General features: G+C 46.7%; 1 protein-coding gene across 1 annotated transcript; it reads left to right on the top strand.

Annotated features, from left to right (window-relative positions):
- The first annotated feature begins 4,098 nt into the window (after positions 1-4,098).
- Positions 4,099-16,224, top strand: psmd2 (proteasome 26S subunit ubiquitin receptor, non-ATPase 2). The gene is made up of 21 exons (XM_066651268.1): positions 4,099-4,479; positions 5,085-5,141; positions 6,678-6,842; positions 7,149-7,270; positions 8,366-8,590; positions 9,305-9,463; positions 10,569-10,713; positions 10,826-10,886; positions 10,998-11,144; positions 11,233-11,339; positions 11,789-11,916; positions 12,091-12,178; positions 12,291-12,453; positions 12,625-12,726; positions 12,859-13,004; positions 13,150-13,233; positions 13,958-14,126; positions 14,852-14,946; positions 15,104-15,230; positions 15,526-15,644; positions 15,946-16,224. Exons 1-21 carry the CDS (start codon positions 4,369-4,371, stop codon positions 16,126-16,128), a joined length of 2,703 nt encoding a protein of 900 aa, XP_066507365.1. The 5' UTR covers positions 4,099-4,368; the 3' UTR covers positions 16,129-16,224.
- The last annotated feature ends 671 nt before the right edge of the window (positions 16,225-16,895 follow it).

Raw genomic sequence — 16,895 nt, 5'->3', positions numbered from 1 at the left:
AAACAAGTTTGCGTTTGCTCTTTGTGATCTTTTTAAAATAAAAAAAGAATCTAAATCCCCTGTTTGTCAGGAGTCTGTCTCTCTCTCAACGATGAGTTTTCCATCCACTGAGTTTCTGTGAAATTATGAAAACGCTCATAAAAGGAAAAAATTTGAAAATCGTAAAACGGTTGGACGCAGTGGAAAAGTTAGATTTTCACTAATGGAAAGGTTTTTTTGAATAAATGATGACGGTTAATACACACTGCGCATACGACACAGCGCCCCCCTGAGCCCCGGATTGATACCGCGACCACAGGTTTTTAACAGACTCCCACCGACTCTCCTTCATCTTCTCTCCTCTCCGCACGTCACCACTCTGTTTTCACACCGGCGCCTGAGCTTCGTATTTAAGAGCATGTGTGTGTTGTAGACACAGCACTGAGCAAAAGTCGGAGACCAGACAGTATTTAATATTCTCTCAAAACAGTAACAAGCTCCACACACAGAAATGACGCCCGACAAATAAACATTAAATCAAACGTTCTGATATAAAGTGTGTTTTGAAATAAACGACCCGCTCAGGTCTCTCCCACGTTTCGGCGCCGTCACTGATCACAGAGCCGTCATCTGGAGTTTATTCACAAAAGTGCAGTGGATGGAAACACATTTCACTTTAATTCTGATGATATTTCTTTATTACACAAAACAACTGAATGTTTTGGATGGAAACCCAGCTACACTTTCTCTCTCTCTCTCACTCTCTCTCTCATTCACTCTCTCTCTCTTTCCTCCATGTTTACATACGTGCTCCAGGGGGCACTCTATCCTCTAATTGGTCAAAGTCAAGGAAGAGTCCAGGAGATGGTGGAGGCGTCTGAGTCGCACTTTACAGTTGTTTATGTTCCAGCCCTCGGCCCGTTCTCCTCCTCAGGGCTCACGTTCTGGTCTCATGCAAGGAACATTGTCATCATTGGGCTCCGTTTGTGCAGTGTGCTCTGGCCATTAAAGAAGACACTAATTAATCTCCCGTGTTCAGTGTATGTTTACATTAAAGTGTGGATCTGGAACCCACCAACCCACACACTGTGAAACAAGGCCACAGTCTTGTCAGAAAACATGGGGTAAAACGAGCCGTGCTGATTCATGTTGTGTTATTATTGTGTTGTTGCTGTGTTAATGCTGTGTTGTATTAATGTTGTGTTGTTGTATGAATGTGTTAATGTTGTGTTAATGTATTGTATGAATGTTGTGTTAATGTTGTATTAATGTTGTGTTGTATGAATGTGTTAATGTTGTGTTGTATGAATGTGTTAATGTTGTATTAATGTTGTGTTGTTGTATTGATGTTGTGTTAAATTAATGTTGTGTTGTATTGATGTTGTATTAATGTTGATGTAAAATGCTTCAAATATATCATTATATAAAAAAATTCTTTAGCTGTTTTTGATTATTAAAAGAAGATGGAGCTTCAATGGCGCTGATCCAAAAAGAAGAAAGATTTAATAAGAGCAGACAGTGTGTGTGTGTGTGTGTGTGTGTGTGTGTGTGTGTTGAAAATGAAATTCCTTGCACACACACAGAGAAATGCATTCCCAACCTTGTGCTTCATTCATCTCTCCCTCCCTCCCTCCCTCTGTTCTGTTAAAGTGTGTGTGTGTGTGTGTGTGTTTGGGGGTTGATTGCTGATTGGCTGAATGCTACATGATTCCATGGCAACATTGTTATCTGGTGGTTCACAGCCAGGAAGGTGATTTATCTTGAAACAAAAATACTCTGTAATGGTGTGTGTTTGTGTGTGTGTGAGAGAGAGAGAGTGTCTGTGTGTGTGTGTGTGTGTGTGTGTGTGTGGGAGGGAGTGTCTGTTCCACAAAGCAGGATTTCTCTGTTTAACCGGATAAATTAAGGCCAAAGCCAGGCCTGTCCAATAGGAACAGAGCTGATGGACAGTCCTCACGTTGGGTTTAAGTTCTCGGTTAAACAGAGAAACAGGATCAACCCCCTGCGCTCACAAACACATGATAAACATAAAGAGACCAGTCACTCCTACAACTCGTGTTCAAATAAACATTTTCTAACCCGCGAAGGTCAGAGAGAGAGCGGAGTTTCTGTGAAGTATCAGACTTTCACAAACATCCCGCTCCACCGGGAAAACCGGATCAGACAGATTCTCAGGTGACGACGAGTGACACACGCGTCACACACCGCACTCAGGAGGGTTAGAGAGTGAAAGATGATGGAGGCTTATTTTAGAGGTTGATTTCAGAAGAAAGGCTGCCCCCTGCTGCTGGTGCTGAGATAAAAAAATAGATTGTAATTTCTGCTGCATGTGGCCTGTCTCTGCTCCAGCGTCACTCTGCAGAAACACAGCTGAGTGTGTGAGTGATTGGGTGAGTGTGTTAGTGAGTGTGTGAGTGTGTTAGTGAGTGTGTGAGTGTGTTAGTGAGTGTGTGAGTGACTGGGTGAGTGTGTTAGTGAGTGTGTGAGTGTGTTAGTGAGTGTGTGAGTGTGTTAGTGAGTGTGTGAGTGACTGGGTGAGTGTGTGAGTGACTGTGTGAGTGTGTTAGTGACTGGGTGAGTGTGTTAGTGACTGGATGAGTGTGTTAGTGAGTGTGTGAGTGACTGGGTGAGTGTGTGAGTGACTGTGTGAGTGTGTTAGTGACTGGATAAGTGTGTTAGTGAGTGTGTTAGTGACTGGGTGAGTGTGTTAGTGAGTGTGTGAGTGACTGGGTGAGTGACTGTGTGAGTGTGTTAGTGACTGTGTGAGTGTGTTAGTGAGTGTGTTAGTGACTGGATAAGTGTTAGTGAGTGTGTTAGTGACTGTGTGAGTGTGTTAGTGACTGGGTGAGTGTGTTAGTGACTGGGTGAGTGTGTAAGTGACTGGATGAGTGTGTTAGTGACTGGATGAGTGTGTTAGTGACTGTGAGTGTGTTAGTGACTGTGTGAGTGATTGGGTGAGTGTGTTAGTGACTGGGTGAGCGGTAGGTTGAGTGTGTTAGTGATTGGGTGAGTGATTAGGTGAGTGTGTTAGTGACTGGGTGAGTGTGTTAGTGATTAGGTGAATGTGTTAGTGATTGGGTGAGTGATTAGGTGAGTGTGTTAGTGACTGGGTGAGTGTGTTAGTGACTGGGTGAGTGTGTTAGTGATTGTGTGAGTGATTAGGTGAGTGTATTAGTGACTGGGTGAGTGTGTTAGTGACTGGGTGAGTGATTAGGTGAGTGTGTTAGTGACTGTGTGAGTGTGTTAGTGACTGGATAAGTGTGTTAGTGACTGGATGAATGATTGGGTGAGTGTGTTAGTGACTGGGTGAGCGTGTTAGTGACTGGGTGAGCGGTTGGGTGAGTGTGTTAGTGCCTGGGTGAGTGTGTTAGTGACTGGATGAGTGTGTTAGTGACTGGATGAGTGATTGGATGAGTGTGTTAGTGACTGGATGAGTGACAGTGTGAGTGTGTTAGTGATTGGATGAGCGTGTTAGTGACTGGGTGAGCGTGTTAGTGACTGGATGAGTGTGTTAGTGATTGGGTGAATTAGGGTTGGGTTTGAGTAAGGCTAAATATCAACGTCTAACTGCATTCTTGAACACAGCCGACAGGGGGAGACCCATGTTAAAGAATAACTAAAGTAGAAGAAGAAGAAGCACTTGCTGGTGGTGTGCTGTTACTTGTCTCCTGCCAAATCTTGCCCCAGTGACTTCCTGCTATGCTATGATTGGATTCATTGAAGGACCCGTTAGTCCACAGCCATTGAGAGATAAATGCAGTTTTATAGAGATCTGGGTCCAATCCTCCTAGGAGCAAGGGCTTAGACAAGAGTTTTATTATTTTATTTTCATTATATTTTACTAATAATATTGTGTATGGGGAAATATATTATTAGTTAATCCTGCTTTAATTATTATTATCATCGTTTTTATTATGTATTGATTTTCTTATTCATTGAGGTGGGTCTCCAGCTTACCCCCAATCACTGGGCACAGGAACACAAACTGGACGGGGCACCACACACTCACCCAGTCTCTCTCTCTCTCTCTCTCTCTCTCTCTCTCTCTCACACACACACACACACACACACACACATAACTGTGGACAATTTTGCATTTGCCCTTACCAACGTGTGTTTAGACTGTGGGAGAAACTGAAGCACCTGGAGGAAACCCACGCAGACACAGAGAGAACACACCACACTTTCTGAACGTAACCCGAGGCAAGATCTTAAACCCAAAACACAACCTGGCCGCATTTTTAATCAGGCGATTGCGGACAGCCACAGACTGGGTCCTAGGGGTGCAACTTGTGCACGAGGTGCGGTTTTCGGCACTGCACGCGGCCGCTTTTATTCCCAGAGCCGGAGAAAAACAGCGTAGAGCCCGAACACGTAAATTACTCGACCATGGAGGATTCCGGGGGAAAAGAGACCAAACAGCCCGAAAAGACGGAGGAGAAAGAGAAGCAGAGCGCGGGGAAGGAGAGAGAAAAAGACAAGAAGGAGGACCAGGAGCTGGTGAGAACATAAACTCCTCACACCGGGATTTTACTGAGTCACTGCCGCAGAAACCTTTGCCGAACGCCGAGAAAATCCGCAGAAATCAGGCGCTGGATCCTCACAGAGCGCCTTTAAAGCTCCACGGCACTTTTCTCTGAAAACAGAGCGAAGCGCAGAGGAGCCGCTGGCTGGAACTCTCCGTTCCACCTTAAATTTTCAGCTTTATTGCTGCATCATTTAAGGTGGACAGTTCCAATCAGAAGCTAGCGTACACTTCAGATTGATACAGTGTTTTTAATCGTAGATGTGTGTGTTATTTAAGCTTCAGTGAAGCTTCAAACTAGAAACGAACATTAAACCATCTTCGTCTGAAATCTGAGTGTTTTTTTTGTTAATTTTCAAAATGACTGGCTCCTGCTGAGTCACTGCGGGCAAATCTGCTGTTTATTTAGCGACGGGTTCGGCTCCGCTCCGGAGAAGTTCCCCGTCTTTCTCTGAAGGAGGAGTGGAGCTCATGTGCCACTGCTCCATTTCGTCCTTTAAGTGTTGTTTTTGCGCTGAGACACAAACAGCTGAGGATTTCACTCGGAGTCTGACTCTCCTCTGTGTTCTGTCTTTTCTAGTCCGAGGAGGACAAACAACTGCAAGAAGACCTGGAGCTGATGGTCGAGAGACTTGGTGTGAGTATGGTGTGTGTGTGTGTGTTAGTTTTTCCTGATTGTGATTCATGATTTAAAATGTGATCACTGATGAAACGGACACAATACATCACTGAATCCCACAGTGGTCCCTTAGTTTAGGAACCGCTCAGAGCGAGGGCTGTCTGCCGTCCACTTCCTCCTCCTCTCTGTCTCCTGGTCGTTTACATCGTCCACTTCCACCTGTTCCTCTCTGTCTCCTGGTCGTTTACACTGTCCTCTTCCTCTCTGTCTCCTGGTCGTTTACACTGTCCTCTTCCTCTCTGTCTCCTGGTCGCTTACACTGTCCTCTTCCTCTCTGTCTCCTGGTCGTTTACATCGTCCACTTCCACCTGTTCCTCTCTGTCTCCTGGTCGTTTACACTGTCCTCTTCCTCTCTGTCTCCTGGTCGTTTACATCGTCCACTTCCACCTGTTCCTCTCTGTCTCCTGGTCGTTTACACTGTCCTCTTCCTCTCTGTCTCCTGGTCGTTTACACTGTCCTCTTCCTCTCTGTCTCCTGGTCGTTTACACTGTCCTCTTCCTCTCTGTCTCCTGGTCGTTTACACTGTCCTCTTCCTCTCTGTCTCCTGGTCGCTTACACTGTCCTCTTCCTCTCTGTCTCCTGGTCGTTTACATCGTCCACTTCCACCTGTTCCTCTCTGTCTCCTGGTCGTTTACATCGTCCACTTCCACCTGTTCCTCTCTGTCTCCTGGTCGTTTACACTGTCCTCTTCCTCTCTGTCTCCTGGTCGTTTACATCGTCCACTTCCACCTGTTCCTCTCTGTCTCCTGGTCGTTTACACTGTCCTCTTCCTCTCTGTCTCCTGGTCGTTTACACTGTCCTCTTCCTCTCTGTCTCCTGGTCGTTTACACTGTCCTCTTCCTCTCTGTCTCCTGGTCGTTTACACTGTCCTCTTCCTCTCTGTCTCCTGGTCGCTTACACTGTCCTCTTCCTCTCTGTCTCCTGGTCGTTTACATCGTCCACTTCCATCTGTTCCTCTCTGTCTCCTGGTCGTTTACATCGTCCACTTCCACCTCTTCCTCTCTGTCTCCTGGTCGTTTACATCGTCCACTTCCACCTGTTCCTCTCTGTCTCCTGGTCGTTTACACTGTCCTCTTCCTCTCTGTCTCCTGGTCGTTTACACTGTCCTCTTCCTCTCTGTCTCCTGGTCGTTTACACTGTCCTCTTCCTCTCTGTCTCCTGGTCGTTTACACTGTCCTCTTCCTCTCTGTCTCCTGGTCGTTTACACTGTCCTCTTCCTCTCTGTCTCCTGGTCGTTTACACTGTCCTCTTCCTCTCTGTCTCCTGGTCGTTTACACCATCCACTTCCTCCTCCTCGTTGTCTCCATGGTCGTTCACACCGTCCACTTCCTCTCTGTCTCCTGGTCGTTCACATCGTCCACTTCCACATCTTCTTCTCTGTCTTCTGGTCGTTTACACCGTCCACTTCCCCCTCTTCCTCTCTGTCTCCTGGTCATTCACACCATCCACAAACCTTGTGAGTCAAGATAATTAATAAATCTCTCTCTTTCTCAGGAGAAGGATACCTCTCTCTATCATCCTGCTCTTGAAGAACTACGTCGTCAGATTCGTTCCTCCACAACCTCCATGACTTCCGTGCCCAAACCTCTGAAGTTCCTGCGTCCACATTACGGCAAACTGAAAGAAATCTACGAAGGCATGGCTCCCGGAGAGAACAAGGTGTGTGTGTCTGGGGCTGGGGAGATTACAGTAAGATTTTTGATGCGTAGTTGAAGGAACTGTGAAGATAACCCTCAATGTGAATAAGTGTCGAATGCTAGTGCTGTTTGTCTACAAACTGAGGACATGCAGAAGAGCGATACTCGAATCGTTCAGGATTAATTTCCAGTCCAGCAGTGTTCTCCAACATCACCCAGTTATGGGAGGTGTTTTCAGTCGAACCGCGACAGATAGCTGTAAATATTGCAGTTAATTACAGAAAACTAAAATGTGAAAAATTGCGCCTTTGCATTGCTCTTCTCTCAGCGTTTCTGTGCCGATGTGGTGTCTGTCCTGGCCATGACCATGAGCGGCGAGCGCGAGTGTCTGAAGTACCGTCTCTTGGGCTCACAGGAGGAGCTGGCGTCCTGGGGCCACGAATACGTCAGGTAAGCAATCAACACAGTGCATTATGTAAATGAATGTGAAATTTATCCTTGAATGTGAAATTTAAAGGAAACCTGCGAGGAAACTCAAGCGGACACAGGGAGAACACACCACACTCCTCACAGACAGTCACCCGGAGGAAACCCACGCGGACACAGAGAGAACACACCACACTCCTCACAGACAGTCACCCGGAGGAAACCCACGCGGACACAGAGAGAACACACCACACTCCTCACAGACAGTCACCTGGAGCGGGAATCGAACCCACAACCTCCAGGTCCCTGGAGCTGTGTGACTGCGACACCTACCTGCTGCTCCACCGTGCCGCCAACAGAAGAAATGAGAAAAAATGTCTGTTTAAAATAATAAGACGAAGGAAAGAATTCCATTTCTTAAATTTCCCTCTTCCCCTTGTTTTGGAGTGTCCTCTTTCCCCTTGGAGCTGAGTCACACGTAGTTATGTGCGTATGTCGTATCGCTGCTCTTTGTAGCATTAAGTGTGTAGCGAGTAAGTTAGAGTAAGCAGTGGAGCGTGAAAAGAAAACCTCCCCCAAACTCCTCTGATCTTAAAGGTACATACACTTTATTTCTTTATGTTCTCTTTTATTATGTATTTTTGTGGTTTGTTAAAAAGTAGGTTTTTCTTGTTTAAAACTGGTGTGGTTTTTGGGGCTGGAACGGATTAATAACGTTTGAATGAATGAAACTCATAGGTCAAGGTCTTGCTGTACTTTTCCATTGAAGGTAGAACTGGAAATCCTGAGGCATCCTCTGGAGTTAACCCTAACCCTAGGCAAAATGGAGGGGGAAGACCAAGTTGTGAAATGGGATTAATGCTGAGCTACTGTCAGTTTGGGAGCGCCTTTCACTCTCAGCCTATTTCTTCACAAAGGGGTTCTCTTCGGTGCCATGTGTCAAAGCCACTGTGTTCTGTTCGGTTTTACTTTACTCCTGGGTACTGTCCGACACCACAACTGCAGTTTTGAACATTTTTCTCAATTAATGTCTCAATAGAAATCTTAGAAACATGTCACGCACGCCGCGCTCGGCCCGTGAGACACGGTATTAGTTGGTGTTCATGTTGCTGTGTGTAGGCATCTGGCCGGAGAGGTGGCTAAAGAGTGGCAGGAGATTGAGGAGGGGGATAAGGCACAGCAGGAGACTCTGCTGAAGCTGGTAAAGGAGATCGTGCCCTATAACATGGCCCACAATGCCGAGCACGAAGCCTGCGACCTGCTGATGGAGATAGAACGGCTGGACATGCTGGAGACGTACATCGACGAGAACGCCTACGCTAAGGTCTGCCTCTACCTCACCAGGTGAGTGTCTCGGTCGAGGTTTAAATCTGACCCTGGCCTCTTTGGTTTGACCTGTCTGGCGACGTTGTCAGGAAATAGAGGTCTGCATGAGTTCGTGGGGTTAACGCCTGCTTTATTCGTCATGTTTTTAATATGTCTGCCGTTAGAATCAGTTCCTCGAAGAATTAGCTGTGACCGGTTGATTGCAAATGGATAATTGGTGAACGGCGATTAAGAGGGTTTCCCGTCCTAAACCGAATGTTTGTTTTGGACCTGAAGCTGTGTACACCGCAGTGTTTCAATTAAATAATAAATAAGTAATTTACATTAAAAATAATCAATAATACATGGGTCATCCTTGAGGTGAAATAAATGAAAGTGAAAAACATGGGGGCAGTGGGGTGATGTTCATCGTGACTGGTTTGGTTTCGTGGTCAGAACCAGCCTCTGTCTTTAACTAAAAGTGTTATCATTGAAACAGCAAAATCCAGCCAAAGTGCAGAAGTCATTTCTAGTGGAGGACGTATCCACTGTATTTAAGCATTGTGTCTGCAGGTTATTGGTTGTAGCCGATAATTGGAGTGTTTGAGGCCACCAATAGCAGCCAAGTACCCGTCCACTCAAGGACAGCCCTGCCTTTGGATGGTGCAATCAACACTCAGGCCCCTAATGTCTCCAAAATGTCACTTACCCTCTGTTTTCTCTCTCTCTCTCTCTCTCTCTGTGTCTCCACAGCTGTGTGAGTTATGTTCCTGAGCCAGAGAACTCCGCTCTGCTGAAATGTGCACTGAACATCTTCCGTAAGTTCAGCCGTTACCCAGAAGCCCTCAGGTTGGCTCTGATGCTCAACGACGTGGAGCTGGTGGAGAATATTTTTACCTCCTGCAAAGACATGTGAGACATCAACGCATTAAAAATAATAATCACACCTTCTGTAGAGAACCTCTCACTCACAGATGGGTTAGGGACAGTCTTCAGAAACCTGCAAAACACTAAAACTGAGGGCACCCCGTACTGGACCGTGTCGTTAGCCCAGGGTTAGATTCAGAGGCCGGAATGAATCCCTTTTGAATCAAAGGGTCAAGAAAGTAGCATATAATCTGAAGTGCACTAGAAAGGGAATAGGGTCGTATTTGGGATGGTGTAGGTTTTTTTCTCTCAAGTTCTTCCCTCTCTTCATACTGTTACGACCCAAACGAAAACGTAGTTGCATTTTTAAAGGAGGAGGGTGCTGTGGGTACACGGTACCTATACATTACTGTTGAGTTCAAGCAGAAGCAGAAACAGTGGTTTGTCCTGAAAATGGTGGTCCAATGGTAACACTGTACACCGCCGTATTTAAAATTGTGGATGGTTTCTCAAAATGAAGGCGGTATTTCAAGTTTGACGTGTGTGGGGTGTGTTACATTTCTCTTCTATGTCTTTAAGTACAAGGCCAGAGTTCATTCTTGTGCATTTAAGAGAGCCACAGGAAGGGGGTGCTGTGGAGATCACTGACTGCTGATGTCACACTCTGAAAATAGTTTGAGTTTAAAGAGAGGAATGAAGCTGAAAACGGACAAAACACTCAGATGAGCCTTCCCTCGACTCTGTGCTCACAGCTGTGAGGCTTTAGCTCTAAATGTGTGTGATTTGAGCCTCAGTTTCACTGGAGAATCATCTGCTGTGGTGTGTGTTAAACCACAAGTGTCTGTTAGCGCCAGCCGTGCTTCTAAACAGAGTAGAACCGTCTTATTTCATGTATTTTGTAACATTTCTGGTCCTCCAGCACCAGTGTCTGAAATATGCTGTCTCTGTATCGCTGTGCACCGACGGGCCGTGCTGAGCTGAACTGCACAACGCCGAAAACCCTTCACTCGACCCACACTCACAGATACGAGGCTCATGCACCCACCCCCTCCCTGCAGTAATACCATAGCCCGGGCTCATGTTTTGAGGTGGTATGTAAACGAAAGCATTCCTGGTCCTGAACGCTGCTGTTTCCTCTGTTTGTGCGCAGTGTGATTCAGAAGCAGATGGCCTTCATGTTGGGGAGACACGGCATGTTTCTGGAGCTGAATGAAGACGTGGAGGATTACGAAGACCTGACAGAGATCATGTCCAATGTGCAGCTCAACAGCAATTTTCTTGCCCTCGCTCGAGAGGTGTGTGTCTGTGTGTGTTTGTTTTCCTTGGGAATGTACTGAACCCTGATGCTCTGATCCTGTGGTGATGTAGCTCTGAGAGTGTGAGGCATGTTCTCTGTTTTGTCCACAGCTGGATATCATGGAGCCCAAAGTGCCAGATGATATTTACAAAACTCATCTGGAGAACAACAGTAAGAAATGTTTTAATGAGCATTTTATTTCTTTCTCTTTCTCTTCAGTCTCTGTGTGTCTCAGAGTCTTTGGAACCTCAAACGTAACGTCTATTCATCATATTTCATTAGGGTTTGGTGGCAGTGGGTCTCAGGTGGACTCTGCTCGTATGAACCTGGCCTCTTCCTTCGTGAACGGATTTGTTAATGCAGCCTTTGGGCAGGACAAACTACTAACGGAGGATGGAAACAAGTGGTTGTATAAGAACAAAGACCACGGTAAGAGACGTCCAGTGCTCAGGTCCTGGCTCATGTTGGTGTTGTCTGTTTTGTTTCGGTGTAAACTGTGTGCCCTTTGTTTGTGAAGGAATGCTGAGTGCTGCGGCGTCTCTGGGTATGATCCTGCTGTGGGATGTAGACGGAGGGCTTACGCAGATTGACAAATATCTCTACTCTTCTGAGGACTATATTAAGGTATATGCACTTTGACTTTTCTGGCCACACCTGCGCACACGGGAAGTGTAGCAGTTTCAGTACGTCAGTAAGTGCAGGAGAGTTTATAACTGTATCACAGAGACACCCCAGAGACACTGAGCATTTCTCAGGCATCAGACTTAATCTGAGAGAGTTAATCTTGGAGTGATTCTGCTCAGCGCACACCACCCTCGATGAGCTCAGTCTGCCAGGCTGCTTTGGTTTTGAATTATAACCCTTGGGTAACTGTTTCAACGTCTCTGTCTCTTGCTCTTTTTGTCTCTCTCTCTCTCTCTCTGTTTGTCTCTCTCTTGGTGTCTCTCTCTCTCTTGGTCTTTCTCTCTGTCTGTCTCTCTGTCTCTCTCTTTTTCTCTCTCTCTCGCTTGCTCTCTGTGTCTCTGTTTCTCTCTCTCTCTTTCTTGGTCTTTCTCTTTCTCTCTCTCTCTTAGTCTGGGGCCTTGTTGGCATGTGGCATAGTGAACTCTGGAGTGCGTAATGAATGTGACCCGGCCCTGGCCCTTCTGTCTGACTACGTCCTGCACAACAGCAACGTCATGCGGATAGGAGCCATCTTCGGGTAAATGACTTCTCTCCCGTTTGCTTTAAGTTTCCGCCTTCGTCCTCAGCCCTGAGACGTGTGGCCAGTTTCCACTAAAGATTCTTGAAGAAATCTGAGAAACTGCATTTACCATGTGGTCTGAGGGATTAAATGAATGTGTGTGTGTGTGTGTGTGTGTGTGCATTTACATAGACTGGGTCTGGCCTACGCAGGCTCTAACAGAGAAGATGTTCTGTCTCTGCTGCTGCCCGTCATGGGCGACTCCAAATCCAGCATGGAGGTGGGTCCAGTCTGTTCTTTCATTTACATTTGTTCTGTTTGGTGAAATGTGCAGGTCTTGCTCTTCTGTTGATCCAGTTTCAGCCTGTGTCTGGTGTCTTGTTTGTCTGCAGGTTGCAGGTGTGACTGCACTCGCTTGTGGAATGATCTCTGTGGGCTCTTGTAATGGCGATGTCACTTCCACCATCCTGCAGACCATCATGGAGAAAAACGAGCAAGAGCTTAAAGACACGTACGCTCGCTGGCTCCCCCTTGGCCTCGGACTCAACCACCTGGGTAAGAGCAGCACTCCTGTCGTCGGGTGTGGTGTGGTGGTCCCTGCTCCTGGTAAAACACCACACTCCCCCAGTAACCGTCCTTGGGCAAGACTTTGAGAATCGGAGAGTAGATACACACCCGTGAAGCACGTTTTACTGAAAGGGGCATCCATTGTCTGTTTGTTTGTAGGCAAAGGAGAAGCAATCGAGACCACGCTGGCAGCGCTCCAGGTGGTTTCAGAGCCTTTCCGCAGCTTTGCAAACACACTCGTGGACATCTGTGCCTATGCAGGTAGGAGTTTTACAAACACACTGCCCACAACACACCATTTACTGTGTGTGACTCTGATCCATAAGATTCTGTGTAAAAAAACAAATTCAGTTGCTCTTATTGTCTCTTTCTCTTTCTTTCTCTCTCTCTCAGGGTCCGGTAATGTTCTGAAAGTGCAGCAGCTGTTGCACATCTGCAGTGAACACTACGACAACACAAAGGACAAAGAGGATGACAAGGACAAAAAGGACAAAAAGGACAAAGAGAAGAAAGAAAGTGCAGACATGGGCTCCCACCAGGTGTGTGTGTGTAATTTAAACAGCGGAGTACGCTGATGGTTGTCAGAGCAGACTACTGTGCTTTTCCAGTTCATGGACTTTGTCTGAAAGCTGACGTCGAGGCTGTGTTCCAAATGTAAAGTTGAGCTTGTTCTCTGTGCTGCAGGGCGTGGCTGTTCTGGGTATCGCACTCATCGCTATGGGAGAGGAGATCGGATCTGAGATGGCACTGCGGACGTTTGGACACCTGGTTAGTGGATGCTGCAGTTTGATCTGTTCAGTGGTCACTCGCACTGCACTAAACTGGTCGTGATTAATGACGTTTTTATTTTCTTTCTCTGACTCTTGCTGCTCTTTTCTAGAGCTCTAAATAGTCAATGATGATCAGGTGGTGTGACCTTAAAGAGGAAATGTTTTTTGCATATACAGCACTAGTCAAAAGTCTGGACACACCTCCTCATCAGTGATTGGTGGAGTGGAGCTAGTCACTGTATAGAACTGTGTATCAGACACATTCAGAAGGGAGCGGTTCTACAGATTAACTCTCGACGAGGCCACGGCTGTTCACTGAAAACCGTTCCAGGTGACGACCTCATGAAGCCGACTGAGAGAACGGAGAGAGTGTGTGAAGCTGGCGTCAAAGCAACAGGGGGCTACTGTGAAGAGTCTAAAGTATAAAACACATTCTGGTTTGTTTACTACATCACTCCATGTGTTCGTATGTAGTAGACAATAATAAAAACCATTGGATGAGGTTTATCCAAACTTTTGACTGGTGCTGTACTCTCACAACATGTGAAAAATGGCCCGAAACACTCCGAGTGGGTGTGTCCAAACATTTGACTGGTACACGGGTGTATTTCCCTGTTGTGTTTATGTGGAATTATTCCTACAGACAGACACATTTACACTGGGATAATGTTTAATGTTTTTGTCTGGTATTGGTCCCCCTCTGTGTCTCTCTCTCTGTGTAGTTACGGTATGGGGAGCCCACTCTACGCAGGGCGGTGCCATTGGCTCTAGCTCTGATATCAGTCTCCAACCCCAGGCTCAACATTCTGGACACACTCAGTAAATTCTCCCATGATGCTGATCCTGAGGTCTCCCACAACTCCATCTTCGCTATGGGCATAGTGGGCAGCGGTGAGTCCCTGTTGATCACACGTGTGTCTGTCTGTAATCATTGCGGGGTCGGAGCATGCTGGTGTTCATTTGGTGACTGTTGCTTCTGCTCGTGAATTTTTCCACTGTCGGTGAGGGTACCTGGGTGTGGTGGGTTTTTCTCCTCTGCTCTCTCTGCCGTGAGCTAGGACCTGGTTTCTCTGTCACTGCTCAGAGGTTGGCTGTTTGCTATCTGATGCTAACGGCGGGGCCTACTGACCAGGCAAGCTGGTTCCATCACTAAAGTTCAGCAGCACTAAGGCTGTAGACTGAGAAGCCTGCTGTGGCTGCTGCTGGCTGTCCCTGGTGTCGACCGAGGGAGTGTCTCCTAACCCTAGCGCTGGCTGCTGCTGACTGGGCAGAGAAGTACGTCCCTGTGGCAGTGCTCTGCAGTGGGATGGTTTTCTGACACTGCTCCTGGTGACGGCCGGGGGAGCACATACCTAATATCTGCTGACTGTGGCTAACAACTTGCGGACCCTGCTGCTGTGTCGAGGGCGGTCCATTTCCAGCTGCTGTCCGCTTTTAGCCCTGCGCTGCTCACTGGCCTCTTCTCACCAGTCCTTTGGTGGACCTTTTGTTGTGTTGTAGTTTGTCTATAGATTAGAAACATTGATCGTGCTCTGTAAATAAAATGAATGAGAAAGTAGCAGGTCTCATTTCCACTGCATTTTACCTTTCAGTAATAAATTGTGTTCTGTCCCCAGGCACCAATAACGCTCGTCTGGCAGCAATGCTTCGACAGCTGGCACAGTACCACGCCAAGGACCCAAACAACCTGTTTATGGTTCGACTTGCACAGGTGCAGCCATCTTAGCCCTGAACTCTTTAAGACCTACGTCTTTAATCTGATAACTCATGATTGTCAATCCTTTATAAAAAAAAAATATATATCAGATTGGGATGTGTGTGTGTGTGTGTGTGTACTTGCTTTCTTTAATTTAACTTTGTTGTCCCAGGGTCTGACTCATTTGGGGAAAGGGACGTTGACCCTATGTCCGTACCACAGTGACCGACAGCTCATGAGTCAGGTGGCAGTCGCTGGTCTCCTCACAGTCCTGGTGTCCTTCCTTGATGTCAAAAACAGTACGAATACTCTTCATATTTCCCCTTCCCCCTTTCCTTTTCCTGTGTGTTCAGGTAGGTTTAATGGACCTTGTTTATAGCTTCAGCAGTGTTAGAAAAAGAAGATGGAGCTGAGGAAGGGATCCTGCCCTGCTCGAGCAAATTCTGTCAGAAATGAGTCCAAACTCCACAGAAGTGGGGCGCCCCAGGTTGCGCTAGAGCACTGGTGGTCACGGTAGACTGCAGACAGTATGTCAGTGTTGTGAAGAACAGCATTAATAAAACTGTTAAAATGTGTTCAATCTTCTTTCCACAGTAATCCTGGGCAAGTCTCACTATGTGCTGTATGGGCTTGTGGCAGCAATGCAGCCTCGCATGCTTGTCACATTTGACGAAGAACTCCGACCACTGCCAGTGTCTGTCCGTGTGGGACAGGTGTGTATATCTTCAAGTATTAAAACTGCTAGTGAATAGCAGAAATGTTCTGCAGGGGAAATGGTGTCTGGTGTTTTCCCACAAGTGGAAAGCATTTGAACTGTCAGCTAACATGACGCTGACTGTCCTGTGTGTGTGGCAGCAACAACAGGAAGGCTTACATTTTACTGTGCTCTACTTGGTGTAGTCACGGTGAAGATGTCTTAGATCGTGACGCCGATCTATTCTGTGCTCATAGTTTGAAGGAAGTAAATGAATACAATTTTGGCAGTTTATTTAATTTTAATTTTCTCTCTTCCAGGCCGTGGACGTGGTGGGGCAGGCAGGCAAGCCCAAGGCCATCACAGGCTTTCAGACACACACCACACCTGTGCTGCTGGCTCATGGAGAGAGGGCGGAGCTGGCCACAGAAGAGTACCTCCCTGTCACCCCCATCCTGGAGGGCTTTGTTATTTTGCGCAAAAATCCCAATTACGATGCTTAGAATCTCAGACTCGCAGTCAAGAGCTTGAAGTGAAACATGTTTTTGTTGGTTTTGTTATATTTCACAGTTAAAGGTTGAGATACAATAAAAGAAAAAAATGGTGTACGTGCTGTTGTGGTTATTTGAATCATTTTAATAAACAGCTCTATGAAAACCCAGTGGAGAGAGAGAGGGGTGGCTACAAGACAATAGCCGCTCACCTGCAGATGCCCTCATCTACAGTCAGAGCAATCATCAAAAAGTTCTAAACATCTGGAACTGTGGAAAAAAGCCTGGAAGAGGATGCAAGTGTATCTCGCAGCACACACAGTGAGGAGGATGGTCAGAGAAGTAAACAGTTCTCCAAAGCTCACTGTAAGAGAATTGAATTAAATGGTAGCATCGTGGGGTTACGAGGTCTCTCCCAAACAACCATCAGGTGCCATCTCCCTCACAACGAGCTGTTTGGAGGCATGCACAGAGAAAGCCATTTCTGAGTCATGAGTGTAAACGGGTGAAGTTTGTCAGCGGTACTGGGATCTTAACTGGGACCATGTGCTTTCGTCAGATGAGACCAAGATAGAGCTTTTGGGCCACAAACACTTAGTGGGTTTGGTGAAACACCAAGGAAGAGTACGCAGTAAAACACCTCATGCCCACTGTTAAGTTCGGGGGAGGAGCGGTGGTGGTGCTGGGGGTCTGATTCTCCTCCAAAGTTGAAATGTAATGTTGTAATCTTTCCTCTTTCTCCGCTGCTGAGCTGCAATGAATGCCTTGGGCTTGAGTTG

The sequence above is a fragment of the Hoplias malabaricus genome, chromosome 18, assembly GCF_029633855.1.
Source record: "Hoplias malabaricus isolate fHopMal1 chromosome 18, fHopMal1.hap1, whole genome shotgun sequence".
NCBI lineage: Eukaryota > Metazoa > Chordata > Actinopteri > Characiformes > Erythrinidae > Hoplias > Hoplias malabaricus.
This window is presented reverse-complemented; position numbering and strand designations above follow the sequence as displayed.

Bases quoted from the DNA above. Each gene is read 5' to 3' on its own strand.
- psmd2 (XM_066651268.1), top strand. From the start codon at position 4,369: ATGGAGGATTCCGGGGGAAAAGAGACCAAACAGCCCGAAAAGACGGAG. The intron at 7,271-8,365 runs GTAAGCAATCAA...TGCTGTGTGTAG, and splicing joins TGGGGCCACGAATACGTCAG to GCATCTGGCCGGAGAGGTGG. The intron at 11,145-11,232 runs GTAAGAGACGTC...TTGTTTGTGAAG, and splicing joins GTATAAGAACAAAGACCACG to GAATGCTGAGTGCTGCGGCG.